The sequence below is a fragment of the Pleurodeles waltl genome, chromosome 4_1 (genome assembly GCF_031143425.1).
Source record: "Pleurodeles waltl isolate 20211129_DDA chromosome 4_1, aPleWal1.hap1.20221129, whole genome shotgun sequence".
NCBI classification, from domain to species: Eukaryota; Metazoa; Chordata; class Amphibia; order Caudata; family Salamandridae; genus Pleurodeles; species Pleurodeles waltl.
In genome coordinates this window covers 572,824,796-572,843,133 of record NC_090442.1, presented here as the reverse complement: position 1 = coordinate 572,843,133, position 18,338 = coordinate 572,824,796, and the positions used below count along the sequence as shown (strand labels likewise).

The following is an 18,338-nucleotide window of genomic DNA, read 5'->3' as shown; positions in this document are numbered from 1 at the left end:
TTTAGCTACGGACAGCTTGAACACTGGTGAAGCCTCATTCTTACAGAGAATGAGAGAAAATACACAACCTTTTCCGTCAGGTTTGTTGTCCATTGTGTTAAACATGTAGCTTAGCTCTAATTAACAGGATTCAAACTAGGCTTTTGCTAAACATAACATATAAAAAGAGGCAGCTAACACGACGAAAACGATTATCCAAATACCTGCAACAACTGAGCGCCTTAGACACGTTTAAGATATTTGAAAGCAACCGAATCAAGGCATATTATGTAGGTTTAATTTAACAAAGGCCGAATCGAAAACCCCTCAGAAAGATGACCCGTCGCGTTTAGTGCCAGCCCTATTGTGGTTATGCCCGTAATAGATTTATGACCACAAAATGAAGATTTAAGTTGATGTACACATGCCTGACCAGTTCAGGTAAAGGACATTTTCTGATGGAGTTCATTTCCCTGCAAAACCAGGATGTACAGCGCTATAACATTTGAAGATACTGTGTTGCTTAAATGAAAACACATCAGCATCGTTGAGTATTCCTGGAACACGATTCAGACCAATGGCAAATGGAAGTAGAAACAGATTAGACTAGAATTAAGTGAAGCCCTTGCTTGATGAATGCATTGAGCATACCCGATAGCTAGGCACTACATTAACCATGATAACTATGTAGAGAACGGGTGGCATAGACACTGAAGCTGATAAGTGGGCTTGTTTGAATAGATCACTGTTGATACAAAAAAAAAAAATGGGGGTCAAGGACAGGTAAAACAGCCTTCAAGGCAATATTTCCCAAAACAAAATAATTGTCTGGCAAAGAGGAATGAATACAGGGTCTGACCAGACTTAGTTAACAAATGAAACCCCACACCAGTAATTTCCTGCAGGGCACTGCATGACATCGGTGCGATGAACGAAGGGTGAACTTCCGGGTCATGAACATATTATCAATAGAGAGTTTGCAAAGTAGAACAAGATTGCCATATGGATTGGTGCTAATATAGATGTGCTTCATTTCAAATTCAAACAGAGAGAGGCAGGCCAAACAAGGGTGTTAGACCTGACAGCCTTAGGGTAGTCACCCCTAACTTTTTGCCTGCCTCCCTCCTCGTTTTGGATACTGTTTTGCTGGTTTTTAGACTCTGCGCACTTTACCACTGCTAACCAGTGATAAAGTGTATATGCTCTCTCTCTGTAAACATGGTAACTTTGGATCATACCTGATTGAACTATTTAATCTACTTATAAGTCCCCAGTCATGTGCACTCCAGGTGCCTAGGGCATATAGATTAAATGCTACTAGTGGACCTGCAGCACGGATTGTGCCACCCACTTAAGTAGCCCCTTTTCCTTGTCTCAGGCCTACCATTGCTAGGCCTGGGTGTGCAGTTTCACTGCCACCTCGACTTGGCATTTAAAAGTACTTGCCAAGCCTAGAACTCCCCTTTTTCTGCATATAAGTCACCCTTAATGTGTGCCCTGGGTATCCCCTAGAGCAGGGTGCTGTGTAGGTAAAAGGCAGGACATGTACCTGTGTAGTTATATGTCCTGGTAGTGTAAAACTCCTAAATTCGTTTTTGCACTACTGGGAGACCTGCTCCCTTCATAGGCTAACATTGGGGCTGCCCTCATACACTGTTGAAGTGGCAGCTGCTGATCTGAAAGGAGCAGGGAGGTCATATTTAGTATGGCCAGAATGGTAATACAAAATCCTACTGACTGGTGAAGTCGGATTTAATATTACTATTCTAGAAATGCCACTTTTAGAAAGTGAGCATTTCTTTGCACTTAAATCCTTCTGTGCCTTACAATCCACGTCTGGCTAGGTTTAGTTGACAGCTCCTTGTGCATTCACTCAGACACACCCCAAACACAGGGTACTCAGCCTCACTTGCATACATCTGCATTTTGAATGGGTCTTCCTGGGCTGGGAGGGTGGAGGGCCTGCCCTCACACAAAGGACTGCCACACCCCCTACTGGGACCCTGGCAGACAGGATTGAACTGAAAGGGGACCTGGTGCACTTCTTAGCCTCTCTTTGAAGTCTCCCCCACTTCAAAGGCACATTTGGGTATAAAACAGGGCCTCTGCCCTACCTCATCAGACACTTGCTGGAGAAGAAACCGGAACCAGAAACTACATCCTGCCAAGAAGAACTGCCTGGCTGCTCAAAGGACTCACCTGTCTGCTTTCTACAAAGGACTGCTGTCTTGCTGTTGCCCTGCTGCCTTGCTGAACTCTTGTCTGGCTGTGAAAGTGCTCTCCAAGGGCTTGGATAGAGCTTGCCTCCTGTTCCTTGAAGTCTCAGGACCAAAAAGACTTCTTCCTTTCACTTGGACGCTCCGTGCGCCGAAAATTTCGACGCACAGCTTGTTTCGCGGCGAGAAAAACGCCGCACACCGACGCTGATCGACGCGACGCCCTCGGGACGATCGAGACTTCGACGCACAACCTCGCAAGGACAAAGCCGCTCGACTTTCCAGGAGAAATCGACGCGACGCCCACCGTGAGTGCGAAACTTTGACGCACGGCCTCGCAAGGACAACGCCGCCCGACTTCCAAGGAGAAATCGACGCGACGCCTGCCGTGAGACCAAACTTTCGACGCACGGCCTCGCAAGGACAACGCCGCCCGACTTCCAAGGAGAAATCGACGCGACGCCTACCGTGAGATCGAAACTTCGACGCGCAGCCCCGCAGAACGACGCGCAGCCGGAAAACAAGCAGGAGAATCCACGCACAAACCCGGGACATCTGGTAATCCCCGCGATCCACAAAAAGAGACTGTCTGCGCGCCGGAAAACGACGCCCGACTTCCCCGCGTGGAAAAGACCGACGCAAGTCTGTGTGTGCTGAGGAGAAATCGACGCACACACCCCTTTTTCCACGCATCTCTTCTCCTGTGGCCCTCTGAGGAGATTTTCCACCAGAAACCAGGTACTTTGTGCTTGAAAGACACTGTATTGCATTCTAAAGACTTAAGACACTTTATATCACTTCCCTGTGATATTTCTACAAGTTTCCATTGCAACTTTATTCTTTTTGACCTACAATTATCCTGATAAATATTATATATTTTTCTAAACACTGTGTGGTGTAGTTTTGTGGTGCTATATGGTGGTATTGTATGATTTATTGCACAAATACTTTACACATTGCCTTCTAAGTTAAGCCTGACTGCTCGTGCCAAGCTACCAGAGGGTGGGCACAGGATAATCTTGGATAGTGTGTGACTTACCCTGACTAGAGTGAGGGCTTTTGCTTGGACAGGAGGTAACCTGACTGCCAACCAAAAACCCCATTTCTAACAAAGGGCGAACATATTCCCCAGTGGGTTCCTGCCTATCTGGTGAGACACGTGTTCTTCAAAGTGGAAGCAAATCCACCTTAATGCTATTTCAGCCAGGGCCATGACCACACTGGTAGGAGAGTGATAGTTCCAATCACTATTTCTCAGTAACCATTCCAGTGCCCTTAAAGTTGCCCCCTGAGGTATGGTCGTTTAGAGGGCTTCAACGTTCATTGTGATTAAAATCTCATGGTCAGAATCATATGTAAAGTAAATGTCATCAATGTTAGGACACTCCTGGTGTCTTTAGTGGATGAAGGCATTGTTTTAACTGCTGGGCGGAAGAAGCCGCCATAACATTGGGATAAGCGTTCCATCAAAAAGCCAATGCCTATGACTTTTGGTCCCCCCACTACCATTTATTGTTGTGGCCTAGATAGGGTGACATTAAAGCAGGGAACAGTCCTAATGAATGCACATCATCTGGATTGGATTAGACGTGACTGAGGGCAAAAATATGTTGATTCAAAGGGTTTGCATTGTACAGACTTTTAGTAACCTTGATTTTAATGATGTTGAAGAGACTAGTAATAAAATGGCTCCATCCACTGACCACTTCCTATGCAATTTTATCTTTAATACCTAGTTTTGGTTCTCCCGCTGAGATCACAAAAGGCAGAACACAATTACTCTGTGAGTGAGGTTTCATAGGTTTTCACTGTATGAATAAATGACCTGTAAATTGCTAAGAGCTTCCAAGGGAGTTGGCCACATATCAAGGTGACTGGTGGTAACAAGGAGGTACTTGATACTGAAGCATGCCCCTGGAAGTGGGTGAGGGTAGCAGACTTTTTTTAAAGAAATATGAGACGGCAGGCCAAACACATACGCGCACTTAGGTGCACTCTCTCCTCCTCGCCCATCACCCTCCATTGGAGCAGCCCTGCCCCTCCCTGTACTACTGACTGAGCCAGCAGATGAAAAATAAAACGATAGTGGAACTAATGTTTCATTTTTCATCTCCTGCCTCTTAACCAGGGCGGTGATGCTCTTCCGCCACTGCGGAGGAGCCGCCCCTGACTGTGCATAGTGCCTGCAGAACTTCGAACGCTTGCTGGCATTCCTCATTCAACTCTCAAGATTCACTTTTCATGCAGAGCTTTCACATGAAGCTTTTTGCAGTAAAACAGTAAAACACATTTCACGGACTGCAAACGACATATCAGAAATGTTGAAAACAATTGATTTTAAGATTATAAATTTTCCAAAATATTGTGGCACACAGAATAAAATAATGTAGATCTCGAAAAACCCAAGAAGCTCCAAGGCTGACAACTTTACATGCTGTGCTTTCCAAAACAATGTCTGTCTGTTGTTTCTGGTGAAGATGTCCACCCTGGCTTTTTTGTTTTGTTAACTGTTTTTATTGAAATCTTGCAGAAATATACACCTTAAGTATGTTAAAAGACACGTTTCAGATCATACATTACACATCAACATGGGGTACATCATATAATATCGTTGGTTAGACTGTCCAAAGGATGCGCTTGTCAGGTTCGTTATGTCTCCATAAAGCCTTTGTCTGCATTATACCATCAGCATCCGCCCCCTCATCTGACATTCAGAGACTCAGTTTAAAGCTGGTATTCATTATATGGATCCAGATGCACCAAGGTGTTTGAGTAGTCGTATTCTAGACACTAAAACTCCCTCCATCTACCCCAGACTTTATTGGAACTTTTTGGGAAAGTCTCTAGCTGTGCATATCACTTTTTCAGCTTGTCCAGCACCACCCTGCCTTGATTGTACATCTGTGCCCTGCATTTGAGCATCTGCCAATGCTGACACAAGGGCAACATAAGTGATGGCAGAGGAGACACAAAAACACAAAATAGGTACAAGTAATGTGCAGCAAGAAGCAGAGTGCTTCTCGTGAGGAGCCTAGCAGAATTCAATGTGAATGACACAATGTGTTCCATCTGTGTGTTACTCATAGGTAGGGAGCAATAGAGAATATGGTGAAAGAAAATATCTTGGTGTAACTCATACTGGATGGGTACCTCTCATTGAAATAGGATATTATTGCAAAAATTATTAGTATTTGCCTTAGCAATCGGCCGCAGAAATAATTTCAATTAATCTTTTATTTAAAAATGTCCAGTATGGCTTATAGCTTCCGCCTAATTTCCCTGGGGCTTGATTCTAGTACAAGAGGCAATATGACACAAACAGTTGCAGACCTTTCCTTAAATTTGCTTTTTGCTCTCTTCATGGTTAAACCACTCCTTTAAATGTTTGTTACAACTGATGCAGAATCTTGTACGTTCCTCTTTAGATTGATCACAAATCTTGAGTCAAAACAGGAAAAACCTTGTAAACCTCTAAACAGTATACTATTAGCTTGTTCAACAACTGTCTATGGAGGTCAAATATTAGTCTTCATAGTGCATAGCGTGAAGGGGAGTGCCACAGACTCAATCTCCCAGTAGTAAATGAGGCACCAGGGCCGCTGATGTTGCTTCTGCGCCAGAAGGCGCACTCCAAGTCAGCCCAGGTGACCCATTGCATGGGACGAGCAGTGTGGAGTAGAGTGCCACGGACTCAATCCCCCAGCAGTAAACGCAGCACTAGGGCCACCGACGTTGCTTCTGCAACAGGAGGCCTGCTCAAAAACAGCCCGGGGGACCTGCTGCGTGGGACGCGCATAGCATGGAGAGGAATGCCACAGAGTTATTCCCCCAGTAGTAAACGTGGCACCAGGGCACCCAACATTGCTTTTGCACCAGGAGGCATGCTCATAAACAGCCCGGAGGACATGCTGCACTCAATGTACCCGGGCGAGTGCGCAGGCAAAGACCAGGCCAAGAGCAGGCCCATCTGCACCTGTCCGCGCCTGGCCGAGGCTGGGCCCCTTATCTTGGTTCGGCTGTCTGGCTGTTTTGACCGTGATAGGTGCAGCGTTGGTCAAAATCCCCCCAAGAGACATAGGCAAAAGAAAGGCAAGTGTTATTGCTGCAAACCATAAGGACAACCGGGCAGTGGTTTCCATTGCTACCTTTTTAACTAATGCTATGAGTGCCTTAACAACTAAGATCGAATCTTTGGAAGAGAGGCTGGGTGCTGTGAGAAAGTCGATCCCCGCCTCACCCTCATAGGATCATGCTGATAATGAATTCACAGAAGGCCCGGGTGGCACAGATGGTAATAATTAGAGAGGATCTGAGGGTGAGCCCAGAGACAGAGACTGTATATAAAGTCTTGCAAACTGTTGTGTAAATAATGAGGTCTTGGGGATTACAACTATGCCACCAGCTCCTAAATCTTTGCCCTCTGCTGATGCCCATCCAGATGAGAGTGTTTCCCCTCCTATAAAAAGAAAGAAAGCAGGTCCATGTCAGGTGTGTCCGCCCAAATTAGTTGGTAATAGGATATCAGACTTTGGTAAATCTGTAATCTTGACAGGCAATGTACAAAAAGAGGAACAATCTAGTCTTAATGGCCCCTCAGGAGCCCCAAATGCAACATCTACATTTTTGGCTAGCTGCGTTTTTTAAAGGGCTGTGGGCCCCTTGGTGTCAGCTTTGAATAACATTGAGAAGAGCCTGAACGTCTTTGTTATGTAAAATGTAAGGCAGGAGGGAGGGGGGATGTTCAGCCTGGAGCTGGTGAAAGTGATCCTCCTATGGTGCCAAAGTCAGTGGCTGATGATGTTACCTGGGCGAAAGCTTTAAATAGCAAGGTGAACTCAGTCACTGCAGGTCAGTGCCCAACTAGGTGCTCTGTGGTTGAGGTGTGGGGGATCAGGGGTGAATGGGAAGGTCTTTGCATCCAGTGGTCTAAACCAAAAAGCCTAGCCCTAACGCCAATAATAGAGATCAACAGGTGTTAGAGCTCCCACCAGATTGTACGCCCTATGTTATTGTGTTAAAGAATGTACCATCTTTATCACCATTCCTAAAGAAACAGGATTACCATTTGAAGAATATGGAGATACAGTGGTTCTCTAAAGCACTTGTGGGTGTCTCTAGTGATGTGCTAGTTAGAGGCATAATTGGTGTTAGAAGGATCCACTGGGTGGGACACACACGAAAGAGGGCACCCAGGGATTGTATGGTTAACTTCCGAGACCCATGTCTGGTAGGGTAAATATTTGATAAATGTAATCAACAGGAGATCCTACACTGCATTCAAGCTGTCCCACTTGGTTACTTCTACCAGCCTAGACCATCAGGTAGGGTGTATGTACCTAGAAGTAATACTTTTGCCATGCCTACCCATAATCATTATGCTCCTCTAGACGAGGTAGATTGACTCCGAGGGGGAAAAGGAGACTGTTTTTTTAAACATTACTAGTAGAAACATGGATGGCGATGTGGCGGGTGGTTGCTCATAGGGTGGTATTACCTCCAGTGGTTATTTCACTATGCCACTGTCAAATAGAGAGGTCAGGAGGGACGGTCATGCTATTACCTTGATGGAAGGGAAGTTCCTAGACAATATTCCTGTAAGTTAGCCAATGGAATTCCATCTGTCAATGTTAGTAAAGGGCTATCAGCAGATAGTCTGTCTGAAGGAAACATAGGTAAAAACAGATGTTTATATGAGTGGTTTCCTGTTGACCCTCTCACCTGCTACACCATCTCCTGCAGGCGCTGAAGTGAGGGACTTTTAACACTTACAAGCACCTCTTTAATGGCAAAAGTGGTTAAAGTTTGGACTGATTCACCCTTTTTTCAGTTAATTGTATTGTCTATGGAGGGTGTTTCCTTTAATCTTACTTGTTAACTTTTATCATAACAACTTTGTCAAAAGCAATGTCCAAATCATAGACTCCATTGCATGCACCTTAGAAACAATAACAAAAACCCTGAAGGGTGTCCCTATAGTTGTTTAGCTGGTGATTTTAACCTCAATCCCTGTGTCATTGGGGATGATCTGGTTTGTGGGGTACCCGATTAGAATCTCTTTAAACTCTCACACTTTGCACAAAATCCGTGCAGGGGAAAACTAAATACATTGTTGAGATAATTTGATTTAATTTTGGGCATTGATTTATTGCTGAGACATGCTGCTCAGCAAGGAAAATTTATAGGGAGGTGCAGAGGAACTGAAATTGATTAAGTTGCAATATCCAAGACATGCGTTAACAATGTTGTTGATTTTCAGATCCTCAATGATAGCCTGAGTGATCATAATCCGCTGGTGCTTAGCTTCTATGTTGGCTTAGTGAGATCTAGTGGTGAAAGGATGGAGTACCCTATTGAATTTATGAGAAATAAGGGTGTGCAGAGAAAATGTTGGGATGTCGATCCTTAGACTCTCCTGGTACAACCAGTGGGAGAGATTAAAGATAGGTTCGACCTCTGTTCAAGTATTAACTCCGACCCTGGTTCAGTGCTGGATGCTTTTACAGACATTTGTGTGTCAGCCAAGATACTCCTATCTATAACTACCAGATCTCACGACAGAAGTCTGTCAAATGGTTTGACAAGGCTTGCTCAAGTGCCCATGGAGATCTGATTCGGGTGCTGAAAAAAAGCATAGGATCCAAGTAGAAGTAAGGAAAGCAAGGTCAGTCTATAAAGAAGCCATTAGGATGAGGAAAACTGAAATCAGAGGGGAGGCGTGAGAGAGGTTGGCTCAAGCTGCTGTGGTAAAACATCCATCCCAGTTTTGGAAGGTAGTCAGTTCACCCTTTTTTGCTCCTAATGCCAATGATGGGACAAAGGTCACTATACGGAGCATATCTGGATAGACATCGCTTTACAAAGGTATTTTAATGTGATCAGGGTTGAACCCTCTGGAGGTCTTACTGAATTATCTAGACCAGGAGCTACTGATGAGCTAGTTGTTACCCTTGAAGGTGTAGTTTTGGCTATCAAGAGGTCGCCTTTGAACAAAGCCCCAGGTCCTTACAGTGTCCCCGTCGATCTATTTAGGGGTAAACTGGAGCTGTGGGCCCCAATTTTAGTGAATGTTTTTTAGAAGCGCCATTAGCACCACACAACCCGCAGCTTGGTCAAGGGCAACCATTGTTCTGATATGAAAAAAAGGTGATTGAAATGATCCCTACTGCTACTGCCCCATATCCCTGATTGACACCACTGCAAAATTTCTGGGCAGAATCCTCCTGGACCACCTTGAAATGTGGGCTACTGATAATAGTATTTTGTCACCCGCTGAATATGGATTCAGATGTGGGCTGATTACACAGGATCTGTGTGTGAATCTCAACTTGTTGGTGAAGAAATATGTAAACGCCAGGGAGGGATGTCTCTAACTGGCATTTATGGATCTCAGCGCAGCCTTTAACAATGCTATTTGGAGCAAATTATGGGAGATGCTGATTAACTGTGTGGCAAATCCTAAAGTAGTTCATCTTTTGGCACAACTGCACAGTGATGTTGAAGCTAGGGTTAGATATGGACCCAATGGGGAGTGTACCCCAATATCAAGATTGGGAAGGGGGTCAGGCAAGGGAGTCTCTTCACTCCTGAATGTTGAGGCTGACCCCTCAAAGATAGGGAGATGACATCAACCTGTTTTCCTATATGCTGATGACTGTCTCCTTATGGCACAGACTTTAAGGGGCCTCCAGAAATTGACAGATAATTTTGCTGATTTTATGACGAGATTGGGCCTCTCTACTAATAGGGTGAAATCTTATGCAATGGTCTGTGGACGTCCAAAAAGCATAGCTGTCCCTTTCCATATAGTGGATACATACCTTAAAACTGTGCCCACATTTTCTTATCTGGGGGTACCTTTTGATCACAGTAGCAAGTGGGGCCCCTCAATTCCATGAGGATTATGCAGTATAAGCAGGCAGTGGCATCTCTACAAAGGTTTGTCTTTAGACTTGGATCTATGCCACTAGATGTGTTTCTTACTATTTATAAAGCTAGGCCCACTTTCATTGCCACATATGGTGCAGGTGTGTGGGGATATATTGATATGTGCTCCCTACGGGTTAGTAAGAGCAAATCTCTTAGAAAATTGTCACTCCCCGGCGGTATACCTGCTACCATAGTTCACGAGGAACTAGGACTCCCGTTTTTGGAGGATATAGTTAAGATGGCGCCTACAGTACTGTGGCTGTCAGTGTGGGCTAGGTCAGAAGTGGCATTAACACAGTCCTTGATTTTAGATTGCCTGAGTCTTGATGGATTATATAAATGTAAATGGCTCATGTTTGTGAAGGAATCTCTTGGCATTCTCAACAGAACGGAACTATTTCTGAACCCATGGTCCGTAAATAAATTGTTCAGCTCTGAGGTGAAGAGCGAACTAGCAACTTTGCTAAGGGAAGAAAGGTGGAATAATGATCAAGACAAGGGAATGGTGGTGGTTTATCTTCCTCTCTGTACGACCCCCAAAGCTGAGTCATATTTATTAAGGGTCCCACAGCTCCACAGGTACTATTTGGTGAGGTTTCAGTTAGGTGTGGCTTATTTGTTGGTGGCTTATCCGTGTGTGTATTAATCTAAAGAGTTAATATTGTGTCCATGTGTATCCCAATCATCTCAATCACAGTTACACATGGTGTTTTTTGTGTGGATTATACCATGAGCAGAAAAGGAGTATACTGATTCCACTCTTAAGGCCTTAAATATTAGGTAGTGCAAGGAAGCAATGATTTTTTCCAGTTGTCTAGACTGCCAGACTCGCGGATGGCACTCAGAGCGCTGCCAATGCATCGGTCCGAGCATCACATTACAACTCTGGTGGTCGGGCAGCCAGGGTACTGCCAGTTCCGCCAGGATGGAGATCCCAGCAGTCTGGAGGTGGTGGCAGACCTAATCTGTCAGGGCAGTACTGCAAGCAGAGCTGCCCTCGGGATTATGAACCCCCTTCTCCGCCAGCGGTTTCATGGTGTTACCACCGCCATGAAAATGCTGGCGGAAGACAGGGTGCAGGGGACTCCAGGGGGGACCATGCACTTGGCTTGGGCAATGCAGGGCCCATTGACCAGCACCATCACAAGGTTCACTGGCTGCTTTGCAGACAGTGAGCATTTCAATGGCCCTGGTGTACCCTGCAGGCTACAGCATTGCCACCATCTCGATTACGAGCCAGAGACAATGCTGTAGCCTGTTTCCCGCTAGGCCAAGGGGCGGAAGCGTAGGTTTTGGCCCGCTGACCTAGCAGGAGACTCTTATTAACTCCAGCAGAGAATTCACCACGTAGGCGGCGACCACCCTGTCGGGAGCTTTCTGTCTGCCAAACTCAAAATCGGGCCCTTAGTCTGTGTCACTGTCTATCGCTTTATTTCTTCAATTGTGAAAGCTAGAAAAATTCTTGGTAAATTAACTGTCCGTGGAGGAAACCTTTTGATTGTATTGTATCCTATTTGAGCAGTGCAGTATGTGATTTACTGAGAATTTACTCTCTATACTTTTCTAGGTTTTTGGCGCTGTAATCCTGTTTTCTTTTTTTACCTGACCTAATATTCAATTAATTAATGTTTTAAACTGATACTTTTAGATTTTTTTTCTTTTATGGCCATGTAAGATATACTGACAAATGGTTTTAAATTGTATTTAATGATATTTTAATAATTTGATTGTTTTTTCCTTTTTTTTGTAATAATGTATATTGACTTTTACGGCCTGTTTGGCCAAAATAAAGTTTTACAAACTGACTATCCTTCATAAATCCTGCACACTCATGATCAATTATATTAAATGTATTAATTGCGCTTTTAATTCTACAGGATGATGATAAATCCAACATGGTAGACCACTCAAACACATGTAAATTAAGCATCATTTCACCTGTGATAAAGGACACATTCTGGCCCAAATACCTGCATACTTGTTAAGCAACTCAAAGTATATTCATACCAAACTTTCCAGCTTCTTCACTATGATCAACGGTGATAGCCATTCTGATGCTTCAATAAACTGACCAATCTTACTGTTATGCCATTGCTCCAATCCAGTCTCCATTTGGTGCAAAGCTATCAGCAACGCTTTCCTTGTGTTATACACCAAAGCCATAGTATTTTTTTCAGAATGATGCAACAGCAAAAACATTTCAGCTGTGTCAATACACAACTCCAGGGTATAAAATGTTTACATTCTGTACACAAATGCACTATACAACATGCAAACAGGTACTCATCCTCTTGGTTTTAACATATTTGGGTGTTTTTATAATAATAACAGTAGTCATTTGGTTAGTAAATATATTTTCACACCTACTGGTAATAACAAAATATGTACAAAGAGAAATGTTTGCATCATTGATACATTTAGCAAATTGTTCCACATACAGGTGACAGAAGTTACCTTTAATATCTGGCCCCCGCTGTCAACAATGTACATGGTCACTTCCACATTCCTGGCAACAGTTTTTCCCCCTTTCTCAAATTCACCTCTTTCAATTGTTATATACAAATCATTTCTCATGTCGCCTGATAAAAACAAAAAAAAAACACAATAAATCTTTTCATTATAACAGTAATCATTTATTATAAAAAACAAACACTTAAAATTGGCCAGAAGTCAACAACTTTGTGATCGGCTTCATAGTTTGCTGTGTGTTATAGTATCTGAATATCTTTCTGCCAAAAGCAAGTGTTGCACACTTAAGAGTCATGTGCTATGTTTAATGTGACAACAGATCTCAAGGATAAGGAGCCCTGAATAAACGAAGTAGCAGGGAGACATGCTGACACCACATTCCGATGAACTGCTCTATGAAAGTACATTTAAAATATCACATATCACATATATTCAATCCATTCTGTCCATCTATTTAATATAATAATGAGTAAAATGTTGATAGCAATTTTAAGGGAATTAAATAGAAGTAAAAAATATTTCTCAAAGAAAAACTTTGCACACCTTTTCACCTACCACAATCTGGCATAAGAAACATACTTTTGCAGAATTAAGTAGGTGTTTGTATTAACTAATGAATGGCAAACAGTCAATAGTTTCGTTTTTTACATTTTATTCATTTTCAGTGTTACTACAAGTTGTAAAATAATTACATAGGAGTTATGTAAACATGAACCGAAGTGCAAGGGAGCAAAGATGCATTCAGTTTGTCCACTGCCCTATTAACATTATATATATGTGATTTCTAGAGTTCATTTGATCAATCAGCAAGTCACCCAAATTCAAATATCCAAGGGAAATGTAGAGAACCTTTATTTATCTAAACTGGGTGTCTGTGGTGTTAAGGTATGTATATCAGATGTTAATACAATCATTCATATTTGCTGTTACTCTTGAAAGTTATCTGGAAGTTGGATGGACTAAAAGGGGGTATCACTGGAAATAAGGGATGACATGAAAGGGGGTAGGTGAATGACATTAGATGAGAAAAAAGAGAGAGGACTACAATTATCTTTATTTGTTTTTATTTGGTTTTCAGACAAAATTTCATTCTTTGAAATGCAAGGGTTTTACCAAGACTCTAAGTTGGGGGATCCTATGTGAAATTATAGATGTTAGACTTCTGGGTAGTGTGCATGGTGTTGCTGGGTCCTAAGTGTAGCTAGTGTCTCTGTTTCCATAGATGTCGTTCTTAGATATTGAATTTGATCCTCATTTCTATGAGGAGCCAGTAGTGGTAGCTGAAGGCAGGTTTATTTGGTCCTATCTTTTATAGTTCACACTCGACCTCAACACTGAAATCTGGAAATTTTGATTTAGAAATTATTTTTGTGGGAGAGCAGTGTCACAGTGGTTCAGCAATGCCAAAAACAAATAACTAATCAATTCTACTCAATGTGTTAACTGGAGAAAAGGTTGAATTTTGCTTAGTACGGGGTATTCAAAGCTGCTATTTTTAACCAAGCTAAGGTTTAAAGGACTGTCTTGAGTCAAAGATAATATTAAGCTATTTTGCCTTCAGAGTCAGTACCAAACAAGTCAGTCAGTGAGAGGACAGCTGAAATTCAGATCATTCTCATTGAGGATACCAAACATTAAATTTGGTTTGAAAACCAAACAGATAATTTTCAGTCATTCAATACTATATGTGGTCCTGAGATTTTATGAAGCTATCCTGTCTTCTGGAGAGAGCTATATATAGTTTAGACTTAGAATTAGACTTTTCATAATTCTATCAGGTCTATCAGCTGGGATAACAGCATTATGCAGGTTCCCATGGTGCGATGTTTCTGCCACAAAGTTGGTCAATTTCTGGACATTAACTACTCTGCCAGCGACCCAGCCCAGTATTCCATCCAGTCCTATAACTAGGGACAAGGGGCACGTAATGAAAATTTTGAGCTGGAACACTGCAGGATTGCAATCTAAATTGCACCACCCAGACTGGCAGTCCTTGATATGTGGTCATGATGTTATTAAGTTTCACCAAACTTCGGACATTAGCTCTACTGTGTTTGATGGGTTCTTATGTTTTAACATATCGGATATTCAGTCTTGCTCAGGCTGTGCCTCAGGTGGGCTAACTACATGGGTAACTCTTTCTTTAGGAGACCAAGCTGAAGCTACAGATACCACAGGAAATAATTAATAGGCTGTGCTTGATTATTGGGGATCATATGTTGTATTTTGTTAATTTTTACAATAATGATTTTTCAAATAGCCCAAACAGTAGGTTCCCTAAATTGTTTGGTTTTATTGATTTAATTGTGAGGACAGAAACGGGCAAGGGGCAGTCATATTATTAGTGTTTAGCAGGAACTTTTAACACAAAATTAGCAAGCTCTATTTGAAGTATTCAGTCATGGACTGGGGGAGGGGGGGTCTGACCAGAGGGGAAAAGAGGTGGAGGTCTCTCTAGCCTCCCTGGATCTACAAACTGTAGTAGAGGTGGCAGGGATGGGTGACGTTGGATTGCCAACTTTTAGGGACAGAAAATGTTCAGTCATTATTGATTACATCTTTGTATCTGCTAATTTATGTGATCGGTGGTTGGCAGGGTCCATTGTTAGCACGGAATTTGGTGACCATAATCCCATAGACATTGATCTGATTGTGAATCCGGGATTGGAAACCAAAAATTCAACCTGAACTTGATAACCTGCAGGCATCTACAGACAACCTAAGAGTTTGCTGGAAACTTTCAAATCCCATACAAGATTTGGCTTAATTAATCCACAGTAATCTAGTAACAATTTTGGGCTGCCTATCTGATGATGGCATTAATGGGCAAGGGAGTATATTAAGCTTATTCGAGGTGTCCTGTTCAAACATTAAAAATCATTTTTCGAAACCGATAAAGTTACCACATCCCACTCAATTAGCCCCTAGATGGTTTGATCATGAGTGCTTAGCAGCTACGTAAGCCTTACGTAAGGCCCTAATCGCTCATCCAAGGGGATCGATTATGGTGATTAGTTTGTGAAAAATTTATAAAATAGTAGCAAAGAGGAGGTGGGTGGGGGTGATCACCCGGCAGTGGGACAAGCCTGAGTATTCAGCAATCACCAAGGACAGTACATCCTACTGGAACTCTGTCTCAGCTCTGAGGTCAGCCAACAGATAGGGGATGTCAATTAGTTGTCACATAAGAAGTGAGGCATGGGAGGCACATTTCTCACAAATATACTCGGCAGGGAATCAGGCTGTATGTGCTAGTAAGATAGTTGATCTAAACTCCACTGTGACTGTGCCCTTATGCAAAGTCCCAACCGCAATATATCAGAGTGCAGTGGGAAAGGCACCCGGCCCAGATAGTATACCCATTGATCTGATAAATTGTAATATTGACTTCTGGGCACCCTTGCTGACTAATGTTTACAACAACTCAAAATATGCATCCCAGTCAGATTCTTGGGCATTATCTACCATTGTACCAATATTTAAAAAGTGAGATCAATCCTCACCCAGTTGTTATTGTCTAATCTCTCCCATAGATATTCTAGCTAAAATCCTTGGGAGGGTTTTATATAACAGGATTATTAAGTGGGTGGAGGGTAGTGAGATTCTGAACGCATGTCAATACGGTTTTCATAAACACATAGGAACAGAGGAGCAGTGTCTGAATCTCAGCTTGGTTTTAGGCAAATACACTGTGGCAAAGCGTACCCCAATTTATTTAGCACTTATGGCTCTTACCATAGCATGTGACTGTGTGAACCAGGCAAGGCTAGGGCAAATATTATTGGAGATGTTCATGGAGGAGCCATTTGTGCATCTACTGGCATCTATGCATGTTTATACAAGGGTTAGAGTGAGGTTTCGTCATAATGGTGAACTCTCCGAGGAAATCCAAACTAAGTGTGGGGTGCGACAGTGTTGCGTGCTCGCTCCCCTGTTGTTCATCCTGTACATTAACAAACTTGGTACACACTTAACATCCTACACACCGGATGTTCCTATGGTCTGTGGCACCCACCTCCCCATCTTGTTATAAGTAGACAATGCAGTTTTAGTGGCCCGTACGTCTCGAGCCCTGCTATTGCTGGTCCATTCATTTGTGACATTTATGGGCACCCTTGATTTGTTAACCAACCTTTCCAAATATTTTGTTGTGGCCTGTGGCAAAAAGAGCATTCCTTTTTCAAGTATATCAGTAGGAAAAAGCAACCTACTTAGTGTTAATACTGTCTCTTAATTTGGGGTGATTTTCAGTTCCACTGACTCATGGACACCCATTATAGCTGATCGGAGGATTAAGCTACTGAGGTCTGTTGTCTCACTTTTTAGTTTACCGTTCCCACCTGAGGGTCAAGCATTTGCTCCCATGATACAAATGTATTCCTCAGAATGTGTTCCAGTTGCTGCATATGGGTGGGAATTTGAGACATTATAGATCCTTCAGCTATGCAGTTGGAGGAAAATCGATTCTGTCAGAACATTCTATCTGTCCCCCTTTCTGCTTCACATTTTATTTGCCATAATAAATTAGGGATACGTTATTTAGACGACTGTATCCAAATTTGCTCCTTGCTGCTATAGCTTTCCATTTGGAAAAATGATGAGGTACTGCTAACTAGAGATATAATCAAAGACTGCCATGCATGTGATAAAGGTCTTAAATTCTCATTGCTGGCATTCATAAAACAAATCTCTTGAGATCATTGCTGTATCACAGGCATTTACTAACGCTAGAACGTGCTGCAAAGGGCAGGAAGCAATTTCAAAATCTATTGCTAACTTGTGCCCAGGAAAAAAAGGTTAAGTACAGAAATGTCAAAGCCATTTATTGCAAACTACTTGTTACTGGATCCTGAAAATACCCTCAGTAACTACTTAGACGGTGGAAGAGGGAGCTGGGGATGCTCTTTAATGTTTTGCTTTAGGACTCATTCGATAAAGTACTTATTATGTTTTCCACTAGGCTTTCAGAACAGCTAGGATTCACATGTATGTCCTTTTGATAAAGCTTCTAAACAGACTATGTTACCTTTGTCCTTTTTTCTGTGGTTTCTACCAGAAATAGGCAAAGATGTTTTAATCCCTTTTATTAAGTCTAGACATTTGACACACTGCACTCACTCACTACTGTTTTTAGAACAACTTCATGACAATGAAATATTTTTTTGTGAACTCATTTTACGGGCAGCTGTTTTAGAAGTTCAATGCACTCTGATTAAGCTGCTGTTCCTTCGTCTGTATTTAAGCAGGCATTGAATATTGCATTACTGAATTGTCATTGGAAGCACAAAACACTGAGAAGGTTTTTGTATGCACGTTTTTACCTTTTTTTCCACACTGAAATTGTTTATTATTTTGATGTTCAAGGAATCACTGAGGCTATATTGAGGACAGTTTATGTATTTATTCATAAGTTGTACTTTTATGGTTGCATGGCAGCAGAATAAAGGTTGTTTGACTTGACTACTCTGCCAGTCTTAGCCAGTATCTTGGAACAAATTGTGTGCAGACAATTCCAATCTGATTGTCAACCAAACCAGTATTGGAGTGTGTCATCAATGACTCTGATCTCAACAGATGCAATCTCTTATTGACACCTGCACAGTCTGGTATCTCTTGGTGTGAGAGTGTCTGGTGAGAGTGGGTGTTAGAGTGTCTCGGAGTGACAGTAGGTGTAAAAGGGTGTCTCTCTTGGGGTGAGAGTGGGTGTGAGAGTGTCTCTGTGAGTGAAGGTGCGAGTGTCTGTGTGGG

At 42.6% G+C, this 18,338-nt stretch overlaps 1 protein-coding gene across 2 annotated transcripts in view; it reads right to left on the bottom strand.

The window, feature by feature from the left end:
- The window catches only part of DOCK4 (dedicator of cytokinesis 4), a 1,300,588-nt gene that overhangs the window by 687,426 nt on the left and 594,824 nt on the right, over positions 1 to 18,338 (bottom strand). For both annotated transcript variants that reach the window (XM_069228963.1, XM_069228964.1), the window contains exon 14: positions 12,576 to 12,700. In XM_069228963.1, coding sequence (XP_069085064.1) covers positions 12,576 to 12,700 — 125 coding nt within the window. The remainder of the gene's footprint in view (positions 1 to 12,575; positions 12,701 to 18,338) is intronic.